General features: G+C 37.4%; 1 protein-coding gene across 4 annotated transcripts in view; it reads right to left on the reverse strand.

Annotated features, from left to right (window-relative positions):
- Nucleotides 1–25,333, reverse strand: part of FRRS1 (ferric chelate reductase 1) — an 83,591-nt gene that overhangs the window by 3,954 nt on the left and 54,304 nt on the right. For all 4 annotated transcript variants that reach the window (XM_032262920.1, XM_032262918.1, XM_032262919.1 and 1 more), the window contains 7 exons: nucleotides 18,360–18,458; nucleotides 17,237–17,384; nucleotides 8,267–8,380; nucleotides 5,912–6,027; nucleotides 4,105–4,191; nucleotides 712–809; nucleotides 398–456 (listed from right to left, as the gene is read on the reverse strand). In XM_032262920.1, coding sequence (XP_032118811.1) covers nucleotides 398–456; nucleotides 712–809; nucleotides 4,105–4,191; nucleotides 5,912–6,027; nucleotides 8,267–8,380; nucleotides 17,237–17,384; nucleotides 18,360–18,458 — 721 coding nt within the window. The remainder of the gene's footprint in view (nucleotides 1–397; nucleotides 457–711; nucleotides 810–4,104; nucleotides 4,192–5,911; nucleotides 6,028–8,266; nucleotides 8,381–17,236; nucleotides 17,385–18,359; nucleotides 18,459–25,333) is intronic.

A 25,333-nucleotide genomic window follows, 5' to 3' on the forward strand; every position in this document is an offset into this window, starting at 1 on the left:
CCCTGGAAGATACAAGCCCCGTGGAAAGGACCTGGAGATGGAGAGCTTGGACCCACCAACCCACCTCAACCCAATTCACAAATGACCCTCAATCTGAGCTACTCAAATGTCTGGCCGTCAGCATAGCTTATTCTGCTGGCAAAGGCAAATGCCCAAATAAGTCTTAAAAGGAGAGTTTTAAAGTTATTTTAAAGACCTTAAACTTAAAACTGAAATAATGACTTAAACCATTACCTCTGGAAATTACATTCTGGATTTCAATGTTTAAGGCTGATTTCTCCTCAACAGCCAATTACTCCAATTACTAATGCATCTAAAAATCATTTAAGCCAAATTACAACTTGCAATGTAAACAGCCAGCAATTATATATGAATAAGTAGCATCACAATCTCTTACCTGCTATTATTCTAGCAGCTGTTCCCATACTCCAATGAGTCCAGTTAAACATTTGCCTTCTACCAAAATAAGAACCAGTCAGTATTCTTAAAAGCAATGGAACTATAATTAATTCCCAAGAGAATAAAAAGCATGTAATTTTCCTTATTGTCTGGGAATTAGATATCTGAAATGCATTTCAAAGTATTTCAAAGTAACTATAATTTATAACTGAATTTTATAAAATGCAAAATTTTTCCATTTGAAAATGGATTCATTTGCCAACTAATGATATCTACATTAAGACAGCATTTATATAGAAAGGCTCTAAGTACCTTGGGTCATGTAAAGGTGGCCTGAAGACTGCCAGAAGAGGCTGAAGAACTGCCAAAGTTATCACAATACAGCCGAGGTATGGGTGGTAACCTGCATGCTAAACAAAGTTACGTCATTTTCATGGCCTCAATCTCTCTCATCAATTTAAATCCTCAAGCTAAAAAATATATACACAGTTGTATTCCTAGTATTTTTCCATGGCTTTAAACATCCAATATTGATGATAATCATACTAGACAACATTCACTGAGTATACACTTTGTACCAGGCACATACTTTACACACACTAATTCTCACTACAATGTTTGACAACTGGTTATCAATATCTCCGTTTTACAAATGGGGAAACTGAAGCCCAGAGACATCAAGAACTATGTCCAAGGCCACACAGTATGTAAGTGGTTGCGGTGGTACATTTACAGAATGCTACCTCTCCCCCATCACGATAAGTTGGCACAAAAGTAGTTGCAGTTTTTTGCAAACATTTTAATTCACAATTACTGTTGCAACAACCTAATAAAATGGCCACCAACATCAGAACAGCCATCTGCAGCCCAGCTGGGACTAGTTAGTGTCCCCATGTCAAAAGCAATCACCCCAACATATGGTAATAATTTGTTTAGCCCTCTATGTTTCCCTGAACCGTGGGCTCTATATGACTCCCTGTAACCCTGGAGCTCAACAGAGTCTTAGTCACTCAATAAATGTTTGCTGATTCAGTGAATAACCTATGTAGCCACTGTATTAAAGGCTTATCACCTTTATTCGGAATGAAGATCTAACCCAAGAATAAGCACTCACAGAGTATCACAATAGTTTCTGCTGCATTCCTCCCTTAGTGATGTCATGTGCCTGCTCAGAACAGCAGACAGTTGGATTAGACCACTTTGTACAATGATTTTTCATTTAAACCCTTAAGAGAAGGGCTAAGAAGATGCTCTAACCTGTGACACATTTGGATAGAGGGATATTACTGACTATTGTCAGTGATGCCCAGGCCTGAGTAGGATATAAATCTGTGACCTAGAAACAAAGACATAGTGGTTTCTAAGCCATGGTAGGAAGTCCTTGTAAATAGGAACTAAAGACTAACAAAAAAACACTATGAAAACATTCTCAAACCACGGACTCAGTTATGCATGGGTAAAATTATAACCATGACTTTCGAGATATAAAGGGCCTCTGATAAAAAAAATAAATAAATAAGATAAAACCGCAGCAGCAGCAACAAGATTCTTACATGTGTTTAGAATGTGCTGGAAGCTATCCTAAGTATTTTCAGTTATTTTATTCCAAATCCTCATAGAAAGCCTACAAAATAGATACCATACCATCCCCATTTTACAGACGAGTAAACTGGTCATAGTTAAATAACTTGCCCAAGGCATCCCAGGTAATAAGTCATGGTGCCAGGATTTGAATTCAGGAATCCAGTTTTAAAATGGTGCTCTTAGCCTTTCTTCTATCCTATTCAGAAACTGCAAAGGCTATAAACTACAAAATTACAAAATAAGTGTTACCCTTGTCCCAAATGTCTTAATAAAATAAAGTTCTCATGTCTCAATTTATATCACAAAAATCTTCATAATTTTCTTAAAGAGATATGTTGACTGACCCGTAAACTGCCTAAAAAGCAGGAGGGAGATTTTCTAGTAATATCTGTGACCCAAGATGCATCAATCTTATCCCTGTGGCACCAGCCCAAGCTCTAAAATATGAAATTTTGGTATCAAATTCTCATTGGCTATAAAACTGGAAAAGCAAAATGAAAGCACGGGCTCTGAATTTACACATCACTTACTCTCAGTAAGACTTATTCATTCATTCACTAAATATTTACTGAGTACCTGCTATGTACTTAAATCTGTTCTGGTATGTACCAGTGAACATACGAAAGAATATCCCGGCTCTTACAGAGCTGACATAGTAGTGTTAGAAGGGAGATCAAGAAAAACAATATGACAAGTAAGTAAATTATGTGAAATGGCATAAAGTAAAGTGTACTATGGGGAAAAAATAGAGCAGGGCAGGGCTCTCTGAGAGGCTTCAATATAAGCGAAGACTTGAGGAAGGTAAGGGAGTAATGGAAGTGTGTGCCAGGCAGAATGAAGAAGCATGGCAAAGACTATAAAGCAGGACCATGCCTGGTATGTCTGTATACCGGCCAGGAGGCCAGTATGGAAGGAGATGCATTCGATGGAGAGGACAAGGAGGTCAGTTCAGAGAATAACTGGGAGCCAGTCATGAAGGTGCCTGGAAGAAATTTGGCTTTTACTCTGAGTAAAATTGGGAGACATTAGAAAAACCAGTTTGGGATACAAGAATGGCGTAATCTGGTTTATATTTAAATATATATGTAACTGTCTTCTTTGTTGAAAATAGATTGTGCATGGGCAAGGGTTGAAGTGGAGAAACCAGTGAAGTGGCTACTGCAATGGCCAGGCAAAAGATGATGGAGGCTCACACTCCTACAGTAGTATCTGATGACAATGACAAGTGTTGGACTGTGGATGTACCTTACATGTAGAGCCAATGGGATTCCCCAATGGATGAGACATGGGATGCGCAAGAGAACACAGTTAATGATAATTCCAAGGCTTTGATCTCACAATACAATTCCATTAGCTACCATGGAGGTGGCAATGTGCGCAGCAGGCCTGGGAGAAAAGATGATCAGGAGTCCCATTTTGGACATGTTAAGTCTGACATCTTAGACATGCAAGTTGAGGTTCGGAAGGCAATGAAAGCTAGATATGTGAGTCTCAAGCCACAGGGGAAGTCTGGATTGGAGATAAACATTTGAGAATAAGCATCAGTTTCTTCATTTGTGACATGGGATTATTATTAATAACTACTACATCTGAGATTTAAAGATTTTTAAATGAAATATATACAGATGAGGCCTCACTATGTTGCCCATATCTTGAACTCCAGGGCTCAAGCAATCTTCCCGCCTCAGCCTCTCAAACTGCTAGATGGCAGGTGTGAACCACCAAACCCAGCCTGACATTTAAGTTAGATAACACATATAAAGCACTTAGCACAGCTGGGTACAGAGTAGGAATGCAAATTATGTTAGCTTAGCGGTCATCACAGTACTCTTAGAGAAAACCACTCACATTGTTCATGTTCCTTAAGCATCACACATTGAATTAGGCTACAGCATGTATATCACTCATGATGCAGTCTAAAAATATATTTCATTGCTAAGTACTCTGTAGTGACATCCTCACCCTACCTCCAACCATGTGAAAGAGCCATCCAATGATTCAAAAGGGAAAGAGGGATTGATGCAGAAATATCTTTTTACCCATCATCTGAGAATAAAACAGCAATCCATTTTGATATCAGAATGGATTTATATTAAAAAATCTTATTTAAGATACACTTACCCTACTCCAGCCTCCCCTGTATATAAAGGGCATAACAAAAGCAATGCAGGTGAGGGCAGTTGTGGTGAACATGAGCATCCGATGCACCTGCAAGGTGAAATGACAAATTCACGAGACACTTAACCATGTAAGAGAAAGGAGGTGTTATAATGGGAAAAATGGGGAAAAGACCATAGGGTAAGTTTCACTGAAGGCAAGCATTTGACTGACATCTAATCACAGTTTGTAGTTGGGTTAAAAAAAAAAAAAAAACTTTAGTATACCATTAAACTTTAAAGAAAACCCTAAGCTGCCGTCCTCATCATTCAAAAGTGTTTGCCAAGACTTCACCTGCACAGAGCAGCAGGAATGGATATTTCACACACGGAGCATATTTACTTGCCAAGTCCTTCATTTTCTTCCAAAGATATTTATCAAGCTCCACCAGCAAGCACAGTGCAATACCAGGTGCAATGAGATAGTAAGGAAACAAACAAAAAAAATACTGTCTCCTGAGGAACTTCAGATATAATTGAGTCAATAAGAGAAAAATATGTGAAATACATAATTCATGATACAAATCAGGAGAATAATAAGTGTGAAAATGGCCACTGTTTATTGATTATGCCAGGATAACTGGTGTAGACAGAAGCTATCTTGGGGAAAGTAGGAGGCACCCTGTGTATGTGTGTATGTATGGATGGATGGCTGGGTGGATAGATGGATGGACGGATGGAGATAGAGATAAAACTATGACATGTATATACACACATCATCAGCATCATAAATTTAAAGGCAGTGGGGGATTTGAGTTGATGAAGGAAGACACAAAGAGTCTTCCAGCTGGGAATATCCACATGAGCAGATAAGAGAGAGAGAGCACAAGAGCAAAAGCACGCAAGTGCAAGCAAGAAAGCAGTTACCTGGAAGCAAAACCACAGGCAGAGAAAGAAAGGAGCAAGGTAAGCCATATAGCAGTACTGAGAACAAATCAAACAGATCGGCCCTCCCAGGCAATAGCGAGAAATGAGGCTAGGTAAGGTAAACCTTACCATCTACAAATTTGTATGAATATTAAGTGTCAAGGATACCCTCTTACAGAGTCAAAACTGTTCCAACAAGCAGTATTTTTTTCTACAGGCATGTACATTCTAACTCAACATGAGCTCATTGATTTTCCACTATATATGTAAATTTCTATACTCCATGACCCATGAAAGATAAGGTTTGTTTTTCTTTGTTCTGAAGGAATTCATTGCCTCTTGCTATGTTCCTATTAGTAGACTGCCTTCCCAAACCACGGGAAGGAAGAACACGAAATAGAATAATTTCAGTTACTCCTCCCACCCACACAGGAGATAGATGATCCCAACTGGTGAGATAGAGATAATCTAACATTTAATGGCCCACAACCAGAGGAGAGACTGAAACACAGGAAGCACCCACTATTTCTTTCTTCAGCTCCCCCGCATTCCTTGGCCTGCCTTTACTCAGTGCAGTGCAGTGGGTGAATACTCTTCCAACATCTCCCTCTACAAACGGAGTATAAGTAAAAGTTATTGGGTCCCACAGTCCATATTACAAAGGGACTCACATGGCCCTGACACATTCTCCAGGCCAGCCTGACTCTTCCTAAAACTGTCTGTATTCTTATCTCTATGAAGCATCTTGTGTCCACTCTCCATTGATCAGGAAACCAAAGGGAAAAAGGAGGAACCCAAACCTATGACTGCAACCACTAAACGCATACCTACATACTTCATATGTTTTCATGTTGCAATGTTCAAATACTAGGAAAATTGCATTGAACTTTTTTTCCCTCACCTACCTGAAACCAAGCTGCTGCACCAAGGAAGAAAGCTCTTGACCAAACTGGTTTGAAGAACCGGGCAACCAGTACACCTAAGCTAACAGTAGTCATCCATGCCACAAACATTAAGGCACCTGCAAGTGAGATAAATGCAATAGCAGACAATCACAAACTAATCAAGCTGTTGCTTAAATGACCAAGCCAAATGCTCAGAAAATATAAACAGAAGCAAAATACATTCAGCTGACACAAGTACAACCTAAAAGTTGGTATACATCATAGTTTTACTACCATTATTCTTTCAAACAGCAAACAATTCTGTAGTTCCTGTTATGTGCTAGGCATTCTAAATGCTTACATATACTAATTTGGTTGACCTTTACAACAATCCTATGATGTAGTTATAATTATTATTCCAGTTTTGCTGAATAGGGAAACAAACCCATAGGGAAATTAAGTAGTTCTTCCAAGGTTACAAAGTCGGGCTACAAACCCTAACTGGTTTCAGCAACTGTGCTCTTAACCACTATACTAATAACTGCCTGTCTGCAGTTATTTCAAAATCTTCTCATATCTCACTCTAAAAAACAATGAAAAAAAACGGGCACATTATTTCTGAATCCAGTTACTACCAAACTGGCGCTACAGTATCAATTGAAGCAAATCGACAACAATAAAGTTATTTTCAAGTTTAACTCTGATGGCATTTATAAAAACTTTACTATAATGGATAACTCTGGAGAATATAAAGGGGATATCCCAAATAAGGAAAGTTTCTCCCAAAACACTAATAGTTTAGAGTAGTTTAGTATATACTACACTATTCCCATACTTTTTAATCCCATCCTTTTAACAATAAGCCAGGCTAGTTTTCTTTTTTTTTTTTTTTCCCATTTATTTATTTTATTGCATTTTAGGTTTGGGGGTACATGTGAAGAACATGCAAAATTGTTGCATAGGAACACACGTGGCAGTGTGATTTGCTGCCTTCCTCCCCATCACCTACATCTGGCATTTCTCCCCTTGCTATCTCTCCCCAGCTTCCCACCCCCCACCGTCCCTCCCCTATTTCCCCCCAACTGACCCCAGTGTGTAGTGCTCCCCTCCCTGTGTCCATGTGTTCTCATTGTTCAACACCCGCCTATGAGTGAGAACATGCGGTGTTTGATCTTCTGCTCTTCTGTCAGTTTGCTGAGAATGATGGTTTCCAGGTTCATCCATGTCCCTACAAAGGACCCAAACTCATCCTTTTTTATGGCTGCATAATATTCCATGGTGTATATGTGCCACATTTTCCCTATCCAGTCTATCGTCGATGGGCATTTGGGTTGGTTCCAGGTCTTTGCTATTGTAAACAGTGCTGCAATGAACATTCGTGTGCTAGTTTTCAAATGAAATCAATTTTCATCTGTAGAACCAGAGTATGGTAAGAGTCTTGGTTTGTTTTTTGCTTTTTATTTTTTGTGTTTTGGTTTTTTTGGGGATAGAGTCTCACTCTGTTGCCCAGGCTGGAGTGCAGTGGTGCTATCTCAGCTCTCTGCAACCTCCGCCTTCTGAATTCAAGCAATTCTCCTGACTCAGCCTCCCAAGTAGCTGGGACTACAGGCATGCACCACCATGCCTGGCTAATTTTTATATTTTAGTAGAGACATGGTTTCACCATGTTGGCCAGGCTAGTCTTCAACTCCTGACATCGGGTGATCCACCCATGTCAACCTCCCGAAGTGTTGGGATTACAGGTGTTAGCCACCAAGCCCAGCCTAGAGCCTTGTTTTTAGGATACTGTTCTTCCAACTTCATTCTATTCCTCATTTAGGTATTATCTACGAAGACTAAGTATAGCACTAAGTACTTTGTATGCTCTCAAATACTTACATTCATCAGTGCAACAACAAAATTGTACCTTTGAAACCAAATTACTGTTATAATTAAACCATCAAAATCACAGGCCACTCTTTTATTAGCATTTATTTTAATGAATGGTAAAAATTAAGGTCTCATAAAAGTTAAATTAACCCAGTAATATTTGACCCTGGCTGCAGTTAGAAACAACTAGGATAGTTTTTCAAAATTATAAATGTCTTAAAACCTCCGCTGGTGATTTTCATATATAGCCAAGGTTAAAACCACTGAATTAGCCCTAGTCTCCATTTTTAATGAAAATTAGCAAAGATTAAGATAGATAATGCTTACCAACAGCTGTGTCAAAATAATAATAATAGATGCTGCTGCCTGCAAGTGTTAGTGTTTAAACATAAAAGCTTTATAAAAGTTAGCTCAATTATGCCCACAACCATTCCTAATCCAGCCAGCACTGAGTCAGCAGGTAAGTGGATTCCACAAAGCAATAATACTACTACACATGTAACCTACCATGAACCTTCAGAAGGAGTACAGAATGGGATCCTCCTATGTTCTTTGGAGAGTCTGTCACATCATATTTTTCATAGGTTATCAAAGGTTGCTGAGAGTGCTTGTAAATTCGACCTGCAAATTTAAAAAAAAAAAAGAAAGAAAAATGACAAAGAATAATTCCTTCCTCAAAAAAAAAGAAAAAAGAAATAGAGATATGGGCAGGGCATAGCAACAAAATTTCTTAAGGTAATAAAAAATAAATTACATATCAACAGAGATGTCATTCATATGCAAAAGCAGCATAAAGATATATGCATGGGCACACAGACTTCCTGAAGAAAGTTATATAATGTAGCCAACAAAGAGAGGAATTAAAATGAGAACTAGGAATGGAGAATGTCTGGTAAAAGAACTGGTGGCATAAAGAGACAAGTTAAACAATAAATTAAAACAATTACTGTTAATATGGTCACAAATCATTTAAAATGAAAAAAAAATTCTTGAAAGAGAATACATATTTTTTAAAAATCTACAACCCATTGACCACTACCTGCATATAAAATCCTGTAATAAACTAACTGAAATTGGGCTGGGGTAAAAAGAATGGTTGGAAGACAAAGAAAAGTATTTTATGACATGTTATTCACACATGGTCAATTCGAACTGACTAACAAACCAAAATCCCAAATAGTAGTGACATAAGCAAATTGAGGATACGTTATTTATTATTGCCATTTATTGTGTACAAAATAAAATCAGTGAATCTACAGAATTATTCCAAGTGTATGTGGATCTGTGTGTGTTCCTTCTAGGAATCTATCTTACCAACGATATATGTATAGGAATGTTAACAGCAATGTTTTCTACGCCGGCAAAAAAAAAAAAAAGCAAACAAACTAAATATCCATCATCAGGAGAATGAGTAAATAAATTCTGGAACATACATATTTTTAGAATACTATGCTGCATCAAAAATAAGACATTTAATATAATAAATATATGAAACTTTGTCTAAAACAAATTATAAATATTAGACTACAAACTACATCTCAATAATTTCCAAAAGGAAATAAAAGGATAAACATTATCTTATCTTCCCAAAATGCAACAAAACTAAAAATTAACACCAAAAATCTAGGGGGCAAATGGCCCACCTAGATATTTATAAAACTACTTTTTAATAACCTTTTGGTTAAATAAAAAATTAAAAAACTAAAATTACATGCCTTCATCAAGATGTATAACAATAAAGACACTTCATAACAAAACATGTGTGATGCAGTCAAGGTACTGTTCAAAAATGTTTTTATCATCTTAAAAGCATTTCCTAACACACACACACTCACACACACCCACACACACAGAGTAATCATTTCATTCAAGGTGCATCTAAAATAACAAAATATAACCTGGGAAACCAAAAAAGAATATCAGTTAAAACTAAAGGTAGAACTTAAGCTAGAGAGCCTAAAAATTAAAAAAAAAAAAAAAAAATCAATCTTCTAAAAGGATAATTAAAATCCCTTGAGTTTTTGGCAACTCTGACCACACAATGAAAGGAAACACCATAATGTTAGAAATCTAAAGGGTAACATAGCTGCTAATATAGAAGACAATTTTGTATAAAAACTCTGTATACAACTTTAAAGCAGCCCAAAAACAATTCAAAACCTAAATGAAATGGATGCATTTGGGAAGAGAAATATACAAAAAATTGACCAAACTAGCAGTAGCCACGGAAAGTAATAACAATAGAAAAATTCTTTTTAATTAGTCAGATATCTTCATCCAACATCCAGCCTGTTATATGGGTGGGTTCTACCATATCATTAAAATTTTTCCTTAATTAATTTATTTATTTTATGTTATTTTTAATTTTCTTTGAGACAGGGTCTCACTCTGTTTGTCCACGCTGGAGTGCAGTGGTGTAATCACAACTCATTCCAACCTTGACCTCCCAGTCTCCAGAGATCCTCCCACTTCAGCCTCCCAAGTAGCTGGGACCACAGATGCACACCACCACGCCCAGCTAATTTTTGTATTTTTTGTGGAGATGGGGTTTTATAATGTTGCCCAGGCTGGTCTTGAACTCCTGGGCTCAAGTGATCTACCCGCCTCGGCCTCTTAAAGTGCTTGGATTACAGTGTAAGCCACTGTGCCTCACCAGTTAAAAATTCTTTTTTATTTAAACTCTTCTAGAGTTCACTCTATGAGTTTACTACAACCCTGAAATCAAAACTAGGCATGTGTACATTCACACAAGCACCCCACAAATTCACACACAGTCCCCATACCACAAGCCTAAATAATTTACGAATATATGTGTAAAAAGCCTAAAGAAAATATTAGTAAATCAAATCCATTATATATTAAGAGAATAATAAAACATGACCAAGTAAAGCTTATCCCAAGAATGTGAGGATCATTCACCATCCAGAAATCTATTAAAGTAATGACAAAATATCATCTCAATCACTGCCCAAAAGACATTTGATGAAATTCAGCACCCATTCATGATATGAATTCTTAGTAAAGTTAGAAACAAAAGAATATTTCCTCAACGTCATAAAGGATATCCACAAAAAAATACAACAAACAAGACATTTAACATTGAATAGGCCAGGCGCGGTGGCTCAAGCCTGTAATCCCAGCACTTTGGGAGGCTGAGGCGGGTGGATCACGAGGTCAAGAGATCGAGACCATCCTGGTCAACAAGGTGAAACCCCGTCTCTACTAAAAATACAAAAAACATTAGCTGGGCATGGTGGCGCGTGCCTGTAATCCCAGCTACTCAGGAGGCTGAGGCAGGAGAATTGCCTGAACCCAGGAGGCGGAGGTTGCGGTGAGCCGAGATCGCGCCATTGCACTCCAGCCTGGGTAACAAGAGCGAAACTCCGTCTCAAAAAAAAAAAAAAACATTGACTATCAGAAACATTTTGCATCAAAATAAAAAATACCACAAAAATTCTTGCCACCTCCCTGTTATCATTCTACATTATTCAGCAAGAACTAGATGATGCAATTAGACAAGAAAGAAAATGAGGGCTATTGACCTGTTGTTATCTGCACAGGATATGACATTTATCCAGAAAAATCCAAGATAATCAACTGGAAAATTAGGACACCTAAATTTAAGATAAATACTCAATAATGAATAACTTTCCTATATGATAATATATTTAGAAAACGTATGAAAAACAATCCCATTCATAATAATTTGTTTTAGAGAACTATAAAATATATAGTAACAAAGTTACCACATATATATGCCCTATATGAAGATATGTACAAAACCAGCAGGATCTGAATAAACGGAATATCCCAGTGTGTTCCTGCATAGACAGACTCACTATTGCACCAAGTTATTATTCTCTAAATTGCTCTAAAATTGCATTACAATTTCAATCACAACCTCAACAGGGTTTTTAATAGAATTTGACAAATCAGCTTGAGCCAGGGAGTTGGAGAACAACCTGGGCAAATGGCGAGACCCCTTCTCTACAAAAAAATGCAAAACATTAGCTGAGAATGGTGGCACATGGCTTTAGTCCCAGCTAGTTGGGAGGCAGAGGTGGGAGGATCACTTGAGCCTGGGAAGTCGAGCTTCAGTGAGCTGTGATTGCACCACTGCACTCTAGCCTAGGCAACAGAGTAAGACTCTGTCTCAAAAATAGAAGAATTTGACAAATTATGTCTAAAGTTTATCTAAAAGAACAGATACACATGAATAAGCAAAAATTCTTGAAAAAGGCCAGAAGGGGAATCATGTTCTATCAAAACTCACAACCCTATTATAAAGCAATAGTAATTCTAACTAATGTAGAAATAGACATATCAATAGAAGAACAGATAAACTAGAAATAATTCAATTTACTGATAGACTTTTAGTGTATGATAAAGAGGCTTTTAAAGCAGTCAGAAAACGTGGACTATTCAAAAAGTGGTGTTAGGACATCTGGTTTCTCATTCAGTGAATACTATTTTACCATGGCTTGTTATAAACCAGAAAATGAGAAAGAAGGGTTTTATGTAATGAATGCTAGAGAAGAGAATGTCAAGAAGAAAAAAGACAATAACTGTCAGGAGCTACAAAAGCGTCAAAAAGAAAATGATCAAGAAAACTATCAAAAATGACAAGAAAGGCACTGGGGAAGCTAAAATCCTGCATTCGTTGAGTGGTAGCGATGAGAAAGCGACTGCAAGCTCAACAAGCCTGAGAGACAAGTTGGAAGAAAATGTGTCTAAACTCTGAATCACTGTAGAGTCATGAACTAAGCATGAACTTAGCCTTCATGAAAGCAGAAGTCCATTATGATTTCAGAGTTCCATTGTGTGGCTCCATTATAATTTTGCAGTCTTGTTCAAAGGGAGTTCATGCTTCGTGCAAGAACCGGCAGGAATAGCTGACCTACAGTATTTCTAAATTCTTTAAATAACAGGTCATGTGATTGCCACGTCTCTACTTCATTAATTATTAAAATTGGTAGATTTCCTAATTGTGAATTACTTAATTACCCAAGTGATTTCTACCTTTCAGTTTAAACACTCAGTACTTCACATGACTGCTTATCCCAAGACAGGAGAACGTCAGCAATATGGGGAAAATAGCAGTTAGAAAAAGGCTTTAAATGGATAGATTGCTGGGAGACTTTACTGAAACTGGATACATTTTACATTTATATGGGTTACAGAGATTATATGATTGCTTTGAAAATTGGCTTAAATCTTACAAAGTCTTACTGCTTTTAAGCAGAATTCAATTTATAAATGGTCCACATACATAAAGCTAAGTAATAGAAGAAGCAATGATTTATGTGTAACTGACCTTTGTTCCCCAGTACAAAAAGACTGTAAAATTAATTCCCAGGAGTAGCAATCTCCAGGTTTGCTTATTGGAGTGTTTTGTTTCTTGTGCTTTGCACTGTACCATTATAAAAAAAAAAAATTAACATGTGCCCCTAATATATGTATATTTTTGTTAATAAACAGATTCATGTTTATTGCATTAATTGTATATTGTATTAATATCTGATATCTATTACACCTAATACATATTGTATTAATATATATTACATCTAATATATATTAATATATTAATATATATTAATATCTTATGTACACCAGCAGTCCCCAACCTTTTTGGCACCAGGGACCAGCTCCATGGAAGATACTTTTTCCATGGAAGATTGGGAGGGATGATTTTGGGATGAAACTGTCCCACCTCAGATCATCAGGCATCAGATTCTCATAAGGAGCACACAACTTAGATCCCTCACATGTGCAGTTCACAATAGGGTTCACACGCCTATGAGAATCTAATGCCACCGCTGGTCTGTCAGGCGGCGGAGCTTATGCAGTAATGCTCATTCGCCCACCACTCACCTCTTGCTGGGCAGCCCAGTTCCTAACAGGCCACAGACCAGTACCAGTCTATGGCCCACGGGTTGGGGATCCCTGATGTACACTATAAAATATGTTAAAATATTTAAAATTTTAATGACATAAAAGTAAATCTAAACAAAGTTCTAGTATTGTTCCCTGTATCCCCTGGACGGCCTTGCAATGTGCATACCTTACTTGGAAAAACCCCATCCTGGAGCAGTAAGCTATCAAACTACGGCACACATAAAACCACCTGGGATGCCTATTAAAATGCAGATTCCATGCACCAACAAAAGAGACTCAGTGGGTCTGAGATGGAGTTCAGGAATCTGCATTGCCAACAGTCACTCCAGGTGGTTCTGAAGCACATTAAGCCCCACACTTGGAGAAACACCACCAAGGAGCCAAGACAGAGATTTTCCCTCCCATGCCATTAGCAAAGCGACATCAGCCAGAAACAGAGGGGGAACAATTCTCTATTTTCACATGGATCATCCATTAACTAGGTGTTTCTGAGGGAGTGTTAGAACACCATTTAAAAGAAAACATGTTCTGACTTCTACATTGTTAACCTATGAAGAAACATTTCGCCTGCTGTATACTCACACACATAAAATTTATTATACAACAGAATTCTTCCATTTAAATGAAATAGTTTTTCTCTAAAGTATAATTTTTTTGTTTGTTTTAGAGACTGGGTCTCACTATGTTGCCCAGGCTGGAGTACAGTGGCTATTCACAGGCACAATCCCACTACTGATCAGCACGGGAGTTTTGACCTGCTCTATTTCTGACCTGGGCTGGTTCACCCCTCCTTAGGCAACCTGGTGGTCCCCCGTTCCTGGGAGGTCACCACATTGTTGCCAAACTTAGTGCAGACACCCGATCAGCATAGCGCACTACAGCCCAGAACTCCTGGACTCAAGGGATCCTCCAGCCTCAGCCTCCCAAGTAGCTGGGACTACAGGCATGTGCCACTGCGTCCGGCTCTAAAGTATAATTTTAAGTATAAAACTTTAAAATGTATAAACTGTTAAATCCCCTAGCAATTTAAGAAATCCATTTGAATCAATAATCATTTATGAAGCATCTATAACATGTTGGGCACTGATATGGTTTGGCTCTGTGCCCCACCCAAGTCTCACTTTGAATTGTACTCTCCATGTGTTGGAGGAAGTGCCTGGTGGGAGGGGACTGAACCACGGGGGCACACTTCCCCCTTTTTTACTCATGATAGTGAATGAGTTCTCAGGAGATCTCATTGTTTAAAAGTATGTGGCACTTCCACCTTCTCTCTCTCTCTCTCCTGCCGCCATGTACGACGTGCCTGCTTCCTCTTTGCCTTCTGCCATGATTGTAAGTTTCCTGAGGCCTCCCCAGCCATGCTTCCCGTACAGCCTGTGGAACTGTGAATCAATTAAATCTATTTTCTTCATAAATTACCCAGTCTCAGGTAGTTCTTTATGACGGCGTGAGAACGGACTAACACAGACACCAAAAGAAGCAGTCTGATGTTATAGAAAGGATATAACTTTCGTAATTGGAAGTGACCTAGGTTTAATTCCTGACTCTGCTACTTGTTTGATTTTGGACAAGTTGCTTGGCCCTACTAGGTCCCAGTTTCCTTATCTCTTAAAAAAAGCCCCAAAACACCTACATACAAAGCCTCTGTGAGAAGTAAATGAGATACATGTAATATGCAACAAGCGATAGCTGAAATTGTAATACCACCACAATGACCAGCACTTTAGTGGTAGCTGCTTGAAAACACAAATACTTGACCTTTTCCTCATTAAAATTAATTCCCTGGATTTCCCATGTTCTTTTTCTTTTTGAGACAGGGTCTCCCTCAGTTGCCAAGACTAGAATGCAGCCTCAACCTCTTCGGCTCAGGCATTCCTTCCATCTCAGCCTTCTGAGTAGCTGGGACAACAGGTGCACATCACCACCCCCAGTTGATTTATTTTTCTTTTTCTTTTCCTTTTTTTTTGAATAGAGACTAAGTTTTGTCATGTTGCCCAGGCTGGTCTGGAACTCCTGGATTCAAACAATCCACCTGCCTTGACCTTTCAAAGTGCCGGGAATATAGGCGTGAGCCACTGCACCCAGTTCATTTCCCATGTTCTAAAGTGCTGAATACTGAATAGGCTCTGAAGGCCAAATTCCAACTGTACCATTTACCTGTCTGGGCAAATTACTTCACCTTTCTAAGTCCCAATTTCCTCTTAGATAAAAGAGATAATAATAGCACATCTCTAGCTTGTATTTTATGACAATAAAAATGAAGACTGTATCCAAAATGCTTAGCCACTGACTGGCACTCAGTAAGCACTGAGTTATTTTTACTCATTATTGTCAAGCCACATTAAGAAATTATTACTCATATTATGAAATTTTTACTCATTATTATCAAGCCATGTTAAGAAATTACTTTCAAGCCATATTTGCTGTTGCTGGTACCAACAAGAGTACATGACTAAGATAACTACATGTATCACCTATATCTAAATCTAAAAGTGTTCCTTTGGCATTCTTCCTTCAGTTAAAAAAATAAATTAATAAAAATAAACAGGATAATTAATTAATTTAAATGTTCCTAAATTTTAACATTGAGCAGATATTTCATCCTGCTTCAAAACTTTTTGGGAGTCTGCTTTACCAAGAGTGGAAAATCTAAAACACATGGTAGAATTGTAAGCTTTTCACAATTTGCCTGTATCACATTTTCTGCTCTTCCTTTCCTTTACTCCATCCCTGTCTCTCCATTCTAGACATCTACCTTCTCACCATTTTCAAAGTGGGCGATATTCTCAAAGTTTTGGAGCAGCGTTATCTCCTAAGAGATAAGTTACTAAAAACTACATTGGTGTTTCCTGTAGTTCCTCAAAAACCATTAGCCAAGACCTCAAACAAAATCAAATTATTCCTATTAATATGTGTTGCAATATCCACCAGGGTAGTCTTCTTGAGAATAAACTAAAGATTCAGACTCATAAAACTGTGTTAAGCTGTACTTAGCATCAGAGTCACGTAGAAAGATGGGAGACAGGAAACACACCACACCAGCAGGGCAGTGTGAGGCATTCCCCCCTCCACAGGAGGTCTTACAGTGGCCTACTCAGCTGTTCAGGAACTATTCTCTTTTTCCCCTCCCCAGCTCCCTAAAGAAAGCACAAGTCTAAGGAGATGAGATTCATATTGGGCAAGTTTTCCCAGAGAAGCCAGTAAGTCTTGCAGCAACCCCAAAGGCACCATTTCTAGGTCCCCTGCAAAGTTAATCTACTATCACTAGACTCAGGGAAGCCTGAAGATATGGCTTCTTACAAGGTATTTATAGTTCTTCTGGTCATATCCATTCTGCTAGTCAGAAGCCATTCTGATCATGAGCAATGTTGCTTTATAACACAATGGACACTCTATCTCTGCCTAGTTTCCAGCAAAATTTTTCTACCTTTATTCAGTTTCTGGCAAAATTTAACATTTATAGGAGAGTGTGTGCCTACAAAATGGGCAATTACAGTAGATTTTCCAAAAATGGGGAAAAGAAAGGGAAGAAAATAGAAAAAAAAAAAAATACTTGAAAAGACAGCTTAACAATATACTTACCATCATCAGCTGCACCATCTGCTAGAAATATGTAATAGCTTGTGTTTAGATCAAATCTATTCTTGACTCCAGGAAGGGTAATGTTTCTTCTGAAAGAACACTGCATAACACCATCCGCCAACCTCCAAGCCATATCCTCAAGGCTATCCTACAAACACACACAATGGGTCTTCTCAGCACTTTCCAAAGATTTGCTAAAAATAAGATATGATCAAAATCCTGCCCTGTTCAGTTTCCTTTCTCTAAGATCATATGTGCATGCTTTGTCTGCAGTGTCATTGTTTTTCCACTTCCTCTTTGAAGAGAACAAGAAACATTTTCTCCCAGTTTATTTGTCTTTAGGCCATTTGGCAAATAATGATAATAATATTTTTACTTTGAGCCAGAACCCCACGATTTCTCTACCTAGGTAGGAAATTTTAGCAGATGTACTAATTCCATCTGGCCACTAGTATACAATCAAAAATATTGAAAAAAATAAATAAATAAAACAAGTACTACCCTAGTGGCCAAAATGCAACATGCAACTGGGGAGAAGTTCCAAGCTAGCCGTGGGATTCAGCCCCATGGGAAAGTTGTGCACAGTTATGTCATTAAGTGATAGCTACTGCTCCTTCAGAGCTCATTTGCCTGTCAGCTGTCCCGCAAAAAAGATACTTCTCTGCCAGAAATTGTCCACCTTTGACACACATGCCAACAAAGGACATTTAAGACAACTGTCCAAGGCATCTCTGGTCTTTGCTGAATGTGCTCCTCTTTCTTACTAGTCAAGAAATTTTGTCACTAACGTCATTCTCTTCTTAAAAACCTGTCTTTAAGCGTTTGAAAAGCAGCTGATGCCGTGACCATCTTAATAAGCCACAAAGTACTTTTTTGTAAGCTACAACAAAAAGGATGTAAGTGACACAAGCAAGAATTCATCTGTCCCTACAAGACAAACTTCTGAAGTGTAGAAAAGTTTCTCAGAGACCATTATGAGAGGAGCCCTGCTGGCAGGCCCCTGCTCAGGCTAGGTTATAACTTCGGGGGTTAGAGGCAAACTCGCAGCACAGCCACCCCAGTGATAGCCACACAGCCGGAAACCGGGTCTCCAGGTGGAGGTTCCAAGAATTTTCACACCTACCCTGGAGTCCATTACAGGGTGACTTCGCCCTGTTAAATGGGAAGGCTGGATGTACACAGTCTGATCTTCACGAATACACAGATAAGCATCATCATCACCCTGAAAAACAATTGCAAATGAGAACAAAGTTAGAAGGAATTTCAGCATTTTGTTTTCTTTTTTAAAAAAAGTATTTCAGGAAATCAAATATTATTTGATGTTTTTAAAACATAATTTACTGAATTGTGAATGAATTACGCTATGAATTCTAGAGAACTGGCTATCTAATTTGTGAGTTAAAAATAATTTTGTTATAATACAAAAGCCCCAAAATTTCAGTGTAAAATAATAGATTAAGATAGATATATAACAGGTTTATATGCTCATAAACCCATTACTAATCGAATACCACTTTAATATTTTCATATATATTCACCCAAACCTATTTCATGCATATTATACCCAAATTTATTTGTATTATACCTATTTGTTCCTTCCAAAAAGGAAAATACAGAGTTCTGTTACTTTTTTCAATTAACTTACCATGAACAATATTCCAGATATTTATTTATTAATAAATATCAATGTACTACACATTTTAATGAGCGAATATACTGCATTGTATTGGTTATTTTTTTTTTTTGGTAACTTCTAAGATGGAAGACACTATAAAGAAATATTGCTACATAGTGTACATATTCAACAGATTTAATGTTATATAACTGAGGCAAAAATATCTGCACTCAAGAAGGAATTAGTCAGTCTACCTCTTATCTAAACTTTAGTTTCCAAGATTCCTTAACTCTGAAACTTAGATCTTATTCTTTAAAGTGATCATCAAGCCAGGCATAGTGGCTCACACCTATAATTCCGGCACTTTGGGAGGCCAAAGAAGGAGGAATGCTTGAAGCCAGGAGTTTGAGATCAGCCTGGGCAATATGATGGCACCTCATCCTAGAAAAAAATGTTTAAAAATCAGCCAAGCATGGTGGTGCATGCCTGTGGTCCCAGCTACTAAGAAGGCTAAGGCAGGAGAATCACTTGAGCCCAGGAGGTCAAGTTTGCAGTGTGCCATGATCATGCCACTGCACACCAGCCTGGGCAACTGACGGAGACCTTGTCTCCCAAAAATAGAAATAAAATACAATAAAATAAAGTGATATCAAAAAGCAGACTGTCAATTAATAGGGGACAAAAGAATGAAAAAGAATACCAAAAAAGAAGCAGATTGTAACTTCAAAGTACATTTAAACAATGGTACAGAGGAATAATCTTGATTTTAAGTTATTGTCCATGGCTTGGTCTTTCACTTGGTTTCTCCATAAACTAAGAAATGCTGTAATATGTGCTTTAGCCACCCAATTCCTTAAACAAGGTCCAAGATTATCCAGTTATAACAAATCTTGCTATAAATTCCAATATTAAATTCTAACATCTTTCTATACTTTCAGATTCAACTTTATTTTTAAATGTTCTACTTTTGAAAACTCTCAAGAATATACTCTTAGCAAAGCAATTATTTATTGTTACACATATTACAGTAAAATCAGGGTTAGCCAAATTCAAGATAAATTTGGAGCAATCATGCCTTAAACCAGGAGTCAAAAAACTATGGCCTACAGATCAAATTCAACCTAAAGCCTGCATCTATATAGCTCATGGGCTAGGAATGACTTCTACATACTTAAATGGTGAAAAGAAGAATATTTCATGACAAATGAAAACATATCAAACTGAAATTCAATGTCCACGTTTCATTGGAACACAGCCACATTTATTCATGTACATATCATCTATGGCTGCTTTTACAGTACTCCAGAGTGTAGTAGCTGCAACAGAGACCCTGTCACCCACAAACTCCAAAACATCCTTATAGAAAAAGTTTTCTAAACCCCAATTTATTTTTTATTTTGGAGATGGATTCTCGCCCTGTTACCCAGGCTGGTGTCTAAATGTTGGGCTTAAGCAATCCTCCTGCCTCAGCCACCCAAAGTGCTAAGGTTACAAGTGTGAGCCACCATGCTGGGCCTGAACCCTGATTTAAATATTGCATGTTTTCTAGACTATCTATCATGAATGGACACAGAAATTCTTTTGTAGTATAAAAAAAATCAATACAAATAATGGTTGATTTGAGGCAAAGTGAGGATGAGAAGGCAAATAAAATCAAACAAGTAGACCTCCCAAATATTAGAGAAGATTATGGGGATAGAGAGCAGGTAACTCTCAGTTCTCATTATTCCAAATGAAGAGTAAGTGAAGGCGCTACCGCAACCTCAGGCAGTTCTGGAAACCTCAAGTTTAAAAGCATAAAAGTTCACCATATAAGAGCTTACATCAAATCCCTGGGCTGTACAGAAGCCCTCTCCCCAGTCCACCCCTCTCAAGTGGGGCATTTAGAGTGCATCCTATAAGAAAACATTTGTTGGACACTGTGGGAGAAGTAATAAGATGATGTTATTGTAAGAATATGGTTCTTACAACCAAAAGCTGTGTTTTAATGAAGAAGACAGATAGGTAAAGTGACATGAAAAGACAAATTAAATATGGCCAGATAATTGAAAATGGCTTATCAGAAAAGACAGTAATTAAGCAGACCTGAGAAGATAAAACATATTTATAGGAGGACAAGGCAAAGATGAGATTAAAGGAAAGCTTTTCCAAGTTGAAGAACTTCTAGGACCAATAATATAGAAATACGAAAATTTTAAGAAACAGGTAGTTTGTTAGCTAAAATATATGAAGGATTAAAAGAGATCTCTAAGGCTGAAAATTCCAGAAGTATTCCCAAGGTAGTGTGCACCATGCTTTAAGAAAAGAACAGTTTTTCTATAATTACTAAAGTTTTGCCAAAGGCTTGGAGGGATATTTTTAAGACAATTTTTTTTTTCTTTTTTTTTTTTTTTTTGAGACAGGGTCTTGTTCTGTCACCCAGGCTGGAATGCAGCAGTGCAAATACTCTTCCTGCAACCTTGACCTCCTGGGACCAAGAGATCCTCCCACCTCAGCTTCCCAAGTATCCAGGACCACAGGTGCATGCCACCACACCCAGCTAATTTTTTGTGGAGATAAGGGTCTCATCATGTTGCCCAGGCTAGTCTTAAATTCCTAGCCTTAAGCAATCCTTCCACCACAGCCTCCCAAAGTACTGGGATTATAGGCATGAGCCACTGCGCCCAGCCAAGACAATCTTAAATGTGGCTTGGGGAGAAAATTCCAATGGAATGGCTGTGTGAAGGATGAAATGAAAGAGGAAATCATGGAAGCAGTCCAGGAAGCAGACAGTAAAGCTATAAGCCAAGTCAGAGATAATAATAACGCAATAAAAAGAATGAAAGAGGTATGTCAAAGATAAACTCAAAAGTACTTGGGAGATCAGTAGCAGTGAATATATTAGCACCCAAATCTTGATTTCTAGATACTATTCCTACTAAAAGGAATTAAAGCTCCTTTGAGAAATGATGAAATGCATGAAAGTATGAATGGAGAATATCTTGTTACGCTAGAAATAAAGACATGCTCAAAAGTAGCGAAGACACATCAAAAGCTCACGGAAGCTTGAAAGGGTTCCCAGTGACCACATTTGGGTCAATATGACCCTTTAAAAGAATGAATGGTGGTAATAAACTACAACACAATGGACATAGAAACCCATTAGTCCACAGTGTTACTACAAAAGGGAAGGGCAAGTCCAGAGAAAAGAAAACTCCTATTTTCATAAGAATGCCAGCTAATAAGTAAGTTAGAAGATCACCAATTTTGCAACCACAAATGTAACAATTGATTTATAGGACAAACATCAATAAATGAAAAAACCTAGTTACAGGCTATTGGGGAACAGAATATTCATACGGATTCAAAGTATCACCCCACGTATTACTCATTACAAAAAGAAAATAGACCTTCACAATACAGAAATCTGACAGACACCAGTGATCAAACATAATATCATCAATAATAGAAGAGTTAGACATTAAGAAACTTTTGAAATAGTGCACTGATGTGGAAACAATATCCTTATGTAGCATTTGTGCAAAAAAAATCTTAACACAAATCTATTATATAAATTGCAGAATGTTCTACAAAATAACTGGCCTGAATTTAATTTAAAAAAAGAAAAGAAAATGGGTAGAGTAACTGTTCTAAAGTAAAGGAGATCCAAGAGATATAACAACTAAATGTCCTGAGTAATAACTGATTGGATCCTAGATAAGAAACACTTTTAAAAAATAGTTATAAAGGAGTTTATTGGGATAACTGGGAAAATTGGAATACAGATTGTATGTTACATAAAATTATTATAGCATTGTTAAATTTTCTTGTGATAAAGATATTGTAGTAATTGTAGGAGAATGTCCTTGTTCTTAGGAGACACATGTTGAAAACCTTAGAAATGAAATGTCATGATTATCTGTAATTTACTTTCAAATAGTTTAAGAAGAAATATGTATTTACATACACCACAAAAAACAACCGAGCTAGACAGAAATAAAAAGATAAAGTGGCAAATTTAGGTGAGGGGCTTATGGGTGTTCATTGTACTATCTTTTTAACTTTTATGGAGGTTGAAAACCTTTCAAAACAAAAAGTTGGAAATGGCAGGAAGAAGGACCTGAGAGATGGATGAAAGGAAGGAATCCAAGTCATAACCAACATTTCTCTGAATACCAAAGAAGATGCCAGCAGCAGTAAATGAGGTGTTTATAAACTGCCTAGGACAGTACCCAACAAGAAACAAGCCATCAATAATGGTAGCTGCTTTTCTGATATTGCTAATCACCAAGAATGGGGAACACAGGGAGACATTATGAGGCACAATAAAAAGTTCAGTCTTTTAGATGTTGCTTTGTGCTGTTCAGGAACATACATCTAGACGAGACCAGCCTGCAGCTGGAAACCACAGTCTGGAGTCCAAGGGAGTTAGAATTGGGGCATGGAGAGATGAAGTATGGAGTAAGATGAAGAAGGAAAGAAGCTAATGATGTGCATACTTGACAGACTTTACATTATTTCACACAATATCTCAAATAGGAAAGAGGTATGTACAATACATCTTCACTTAAAGTCGTAGGCAAATTCTTGGAAACAGTGACTTCAAGCAAAACAACATACAACATGGTCACTATTTTTTTCTTCATCAATGTCATAACAAAACGATATTGAAGGAAATGACATCATTCAAGGAATTGCTGTATGTAGCCTCACTTAAAGTCAAAGGTTCCAAGAACCTATTGATGGCATTGAGCACTTATTGTACTTGGAAATTCAGTTAAAATTCAGATATTAGCAAGTCACTATTATCAGAAATAGGGTAAATTACACATTTTGATTTTAGTGATGAGGTCTAATATACCAAAATAATTGCTAACATTAGTTCACAAGCCAAACTGGTAAAGGGGTATAATTTAGGTTATTGAATCAGTATTTGTGACATCAGATACCTTCAGTATTTAAATTTACATTATACACTCCAAAGAAACAGCAGGTCACAAAAATACCGTAAGGTTTTAAAAGTAACAACCAAAAATAGAAATTACCACTTTAATAATATATTTTTGAGGCTGATTCATTTCCTCCAAGTTAGACAAACAGGTGTACAGATTACTTTAATCATTAAACAGTATTGCTCTGTAAATCAACTGCACCTGCATAATTAAGTCTTTTTTGTAAACATTTTTGATGAGTACTATACTGGAAACAGATAAGATTTCTAAGTAAGATAAATATATCTTGAATTAGAGATAAATGCTTTTGTGCCATCAATGCCTACAATTAAAACAGAATAACTGGCCTATCTGTGGGCTACTCATTACCACAGTGAATGCGGTAATAGTCTTTGCCTCTTGCTTACAGGTTTTATGTAACCAGTAAAAGGAAATGTATACACTACAGCATGAATTTTGGCTGTAAAGTAACTGGAACAAGTTGGGTCTATTTTTTTTTTAAGTGACTACAGCATATACCTAAATGAGTGCTATAACTCAGAGATTAACCTTAATGAAACTACACATTCATTCAACAAGTTAATCCTTTTTGGACTCATTTTCAGAATTTCCTTCCTAGCCAGTTTTATCACATTCACATGACAGCAGCACTACCGCTACCTATCATTATTGCTTTAGAGTCACATTTTATTTTTGACTCAACCTCATTCACCTCATACACTAAACTTAGTTCACTGAGCATATCCAAAAAAAAACATGCTACAAGTCTGATGGTAATCACAAAAAGAAGTGGGTTAAATGTTTTGAACAATCACCGCATCAGCTGAGCAAGTATAAAATTTCCTATACAAGCAACTTTGAGGGGGAAAGATTCACAATTTCTTATATGTTATTTTTTTAAGTACATGATATCTTTTGTATCTCATAGACTTAAGGTATGTATTTTGTTTAATGAAAGAGGATAGCAAGTGCATTCTAGAGGTGTCTAGTGAAATATGTAGGTCATATACACATACTGAAATGGTATCCCACTAAAGAAAGTTAGTTACATCCAGCATCCTACAATACTTGCAACCACTGCTCCAGGACCCATACAATCAAGTGCAACTTCAGGGAAAGTGTTAGTTCTTCTATCACAGCCATGTCAGAGTTCTGTCTCTTTTTCTAAACTATGATTCCCTAAAGAAGTAGTGTTAAGTGTAAATCCTGATAAGAAGAAAACTCTCAAGACAAGACTCCTTGCCTATGCTAATAAGGGGCTTTCTCCATCTCTGGTCATCCTTATCACCCAATGCCCACTCTGCTTGGAAAGGATTTATACACATCCTAGCCACAATACTCTTCCTGCTCCCTAGGAAACCGAGGTGCTTATACAATCCTCTGATCTTCCACACCACAGCACAAGGCTGCCACCTACAGAATCATTTAATCCATTTCAGCACTACCCAGGGAGAGTGAGAATCAGCTCAAAATAAATGCTGCCTTCTGCAGATTTGACGAAGGACCCTACTGTAATACACGTTGCCTGGATATACAAGTTTAAGTCCTGTT

This window comes from Sapajus apella, unplaced genomic scaffold (assembly GCF_009761245.1).
Source record: "Sapajus apella isolate SASKATOON/1434 unplaced genomic scaffold, GSC_monkey_1.0 scaffold133, whole genome shotgun sequence".
Classification (NCBI taxonomy): domain Eukaryota; kingdom Metazoa; phylum Chordata; class Mammalia; order Primates; family Cebidae; genus Sapajus; species Sapajus apella.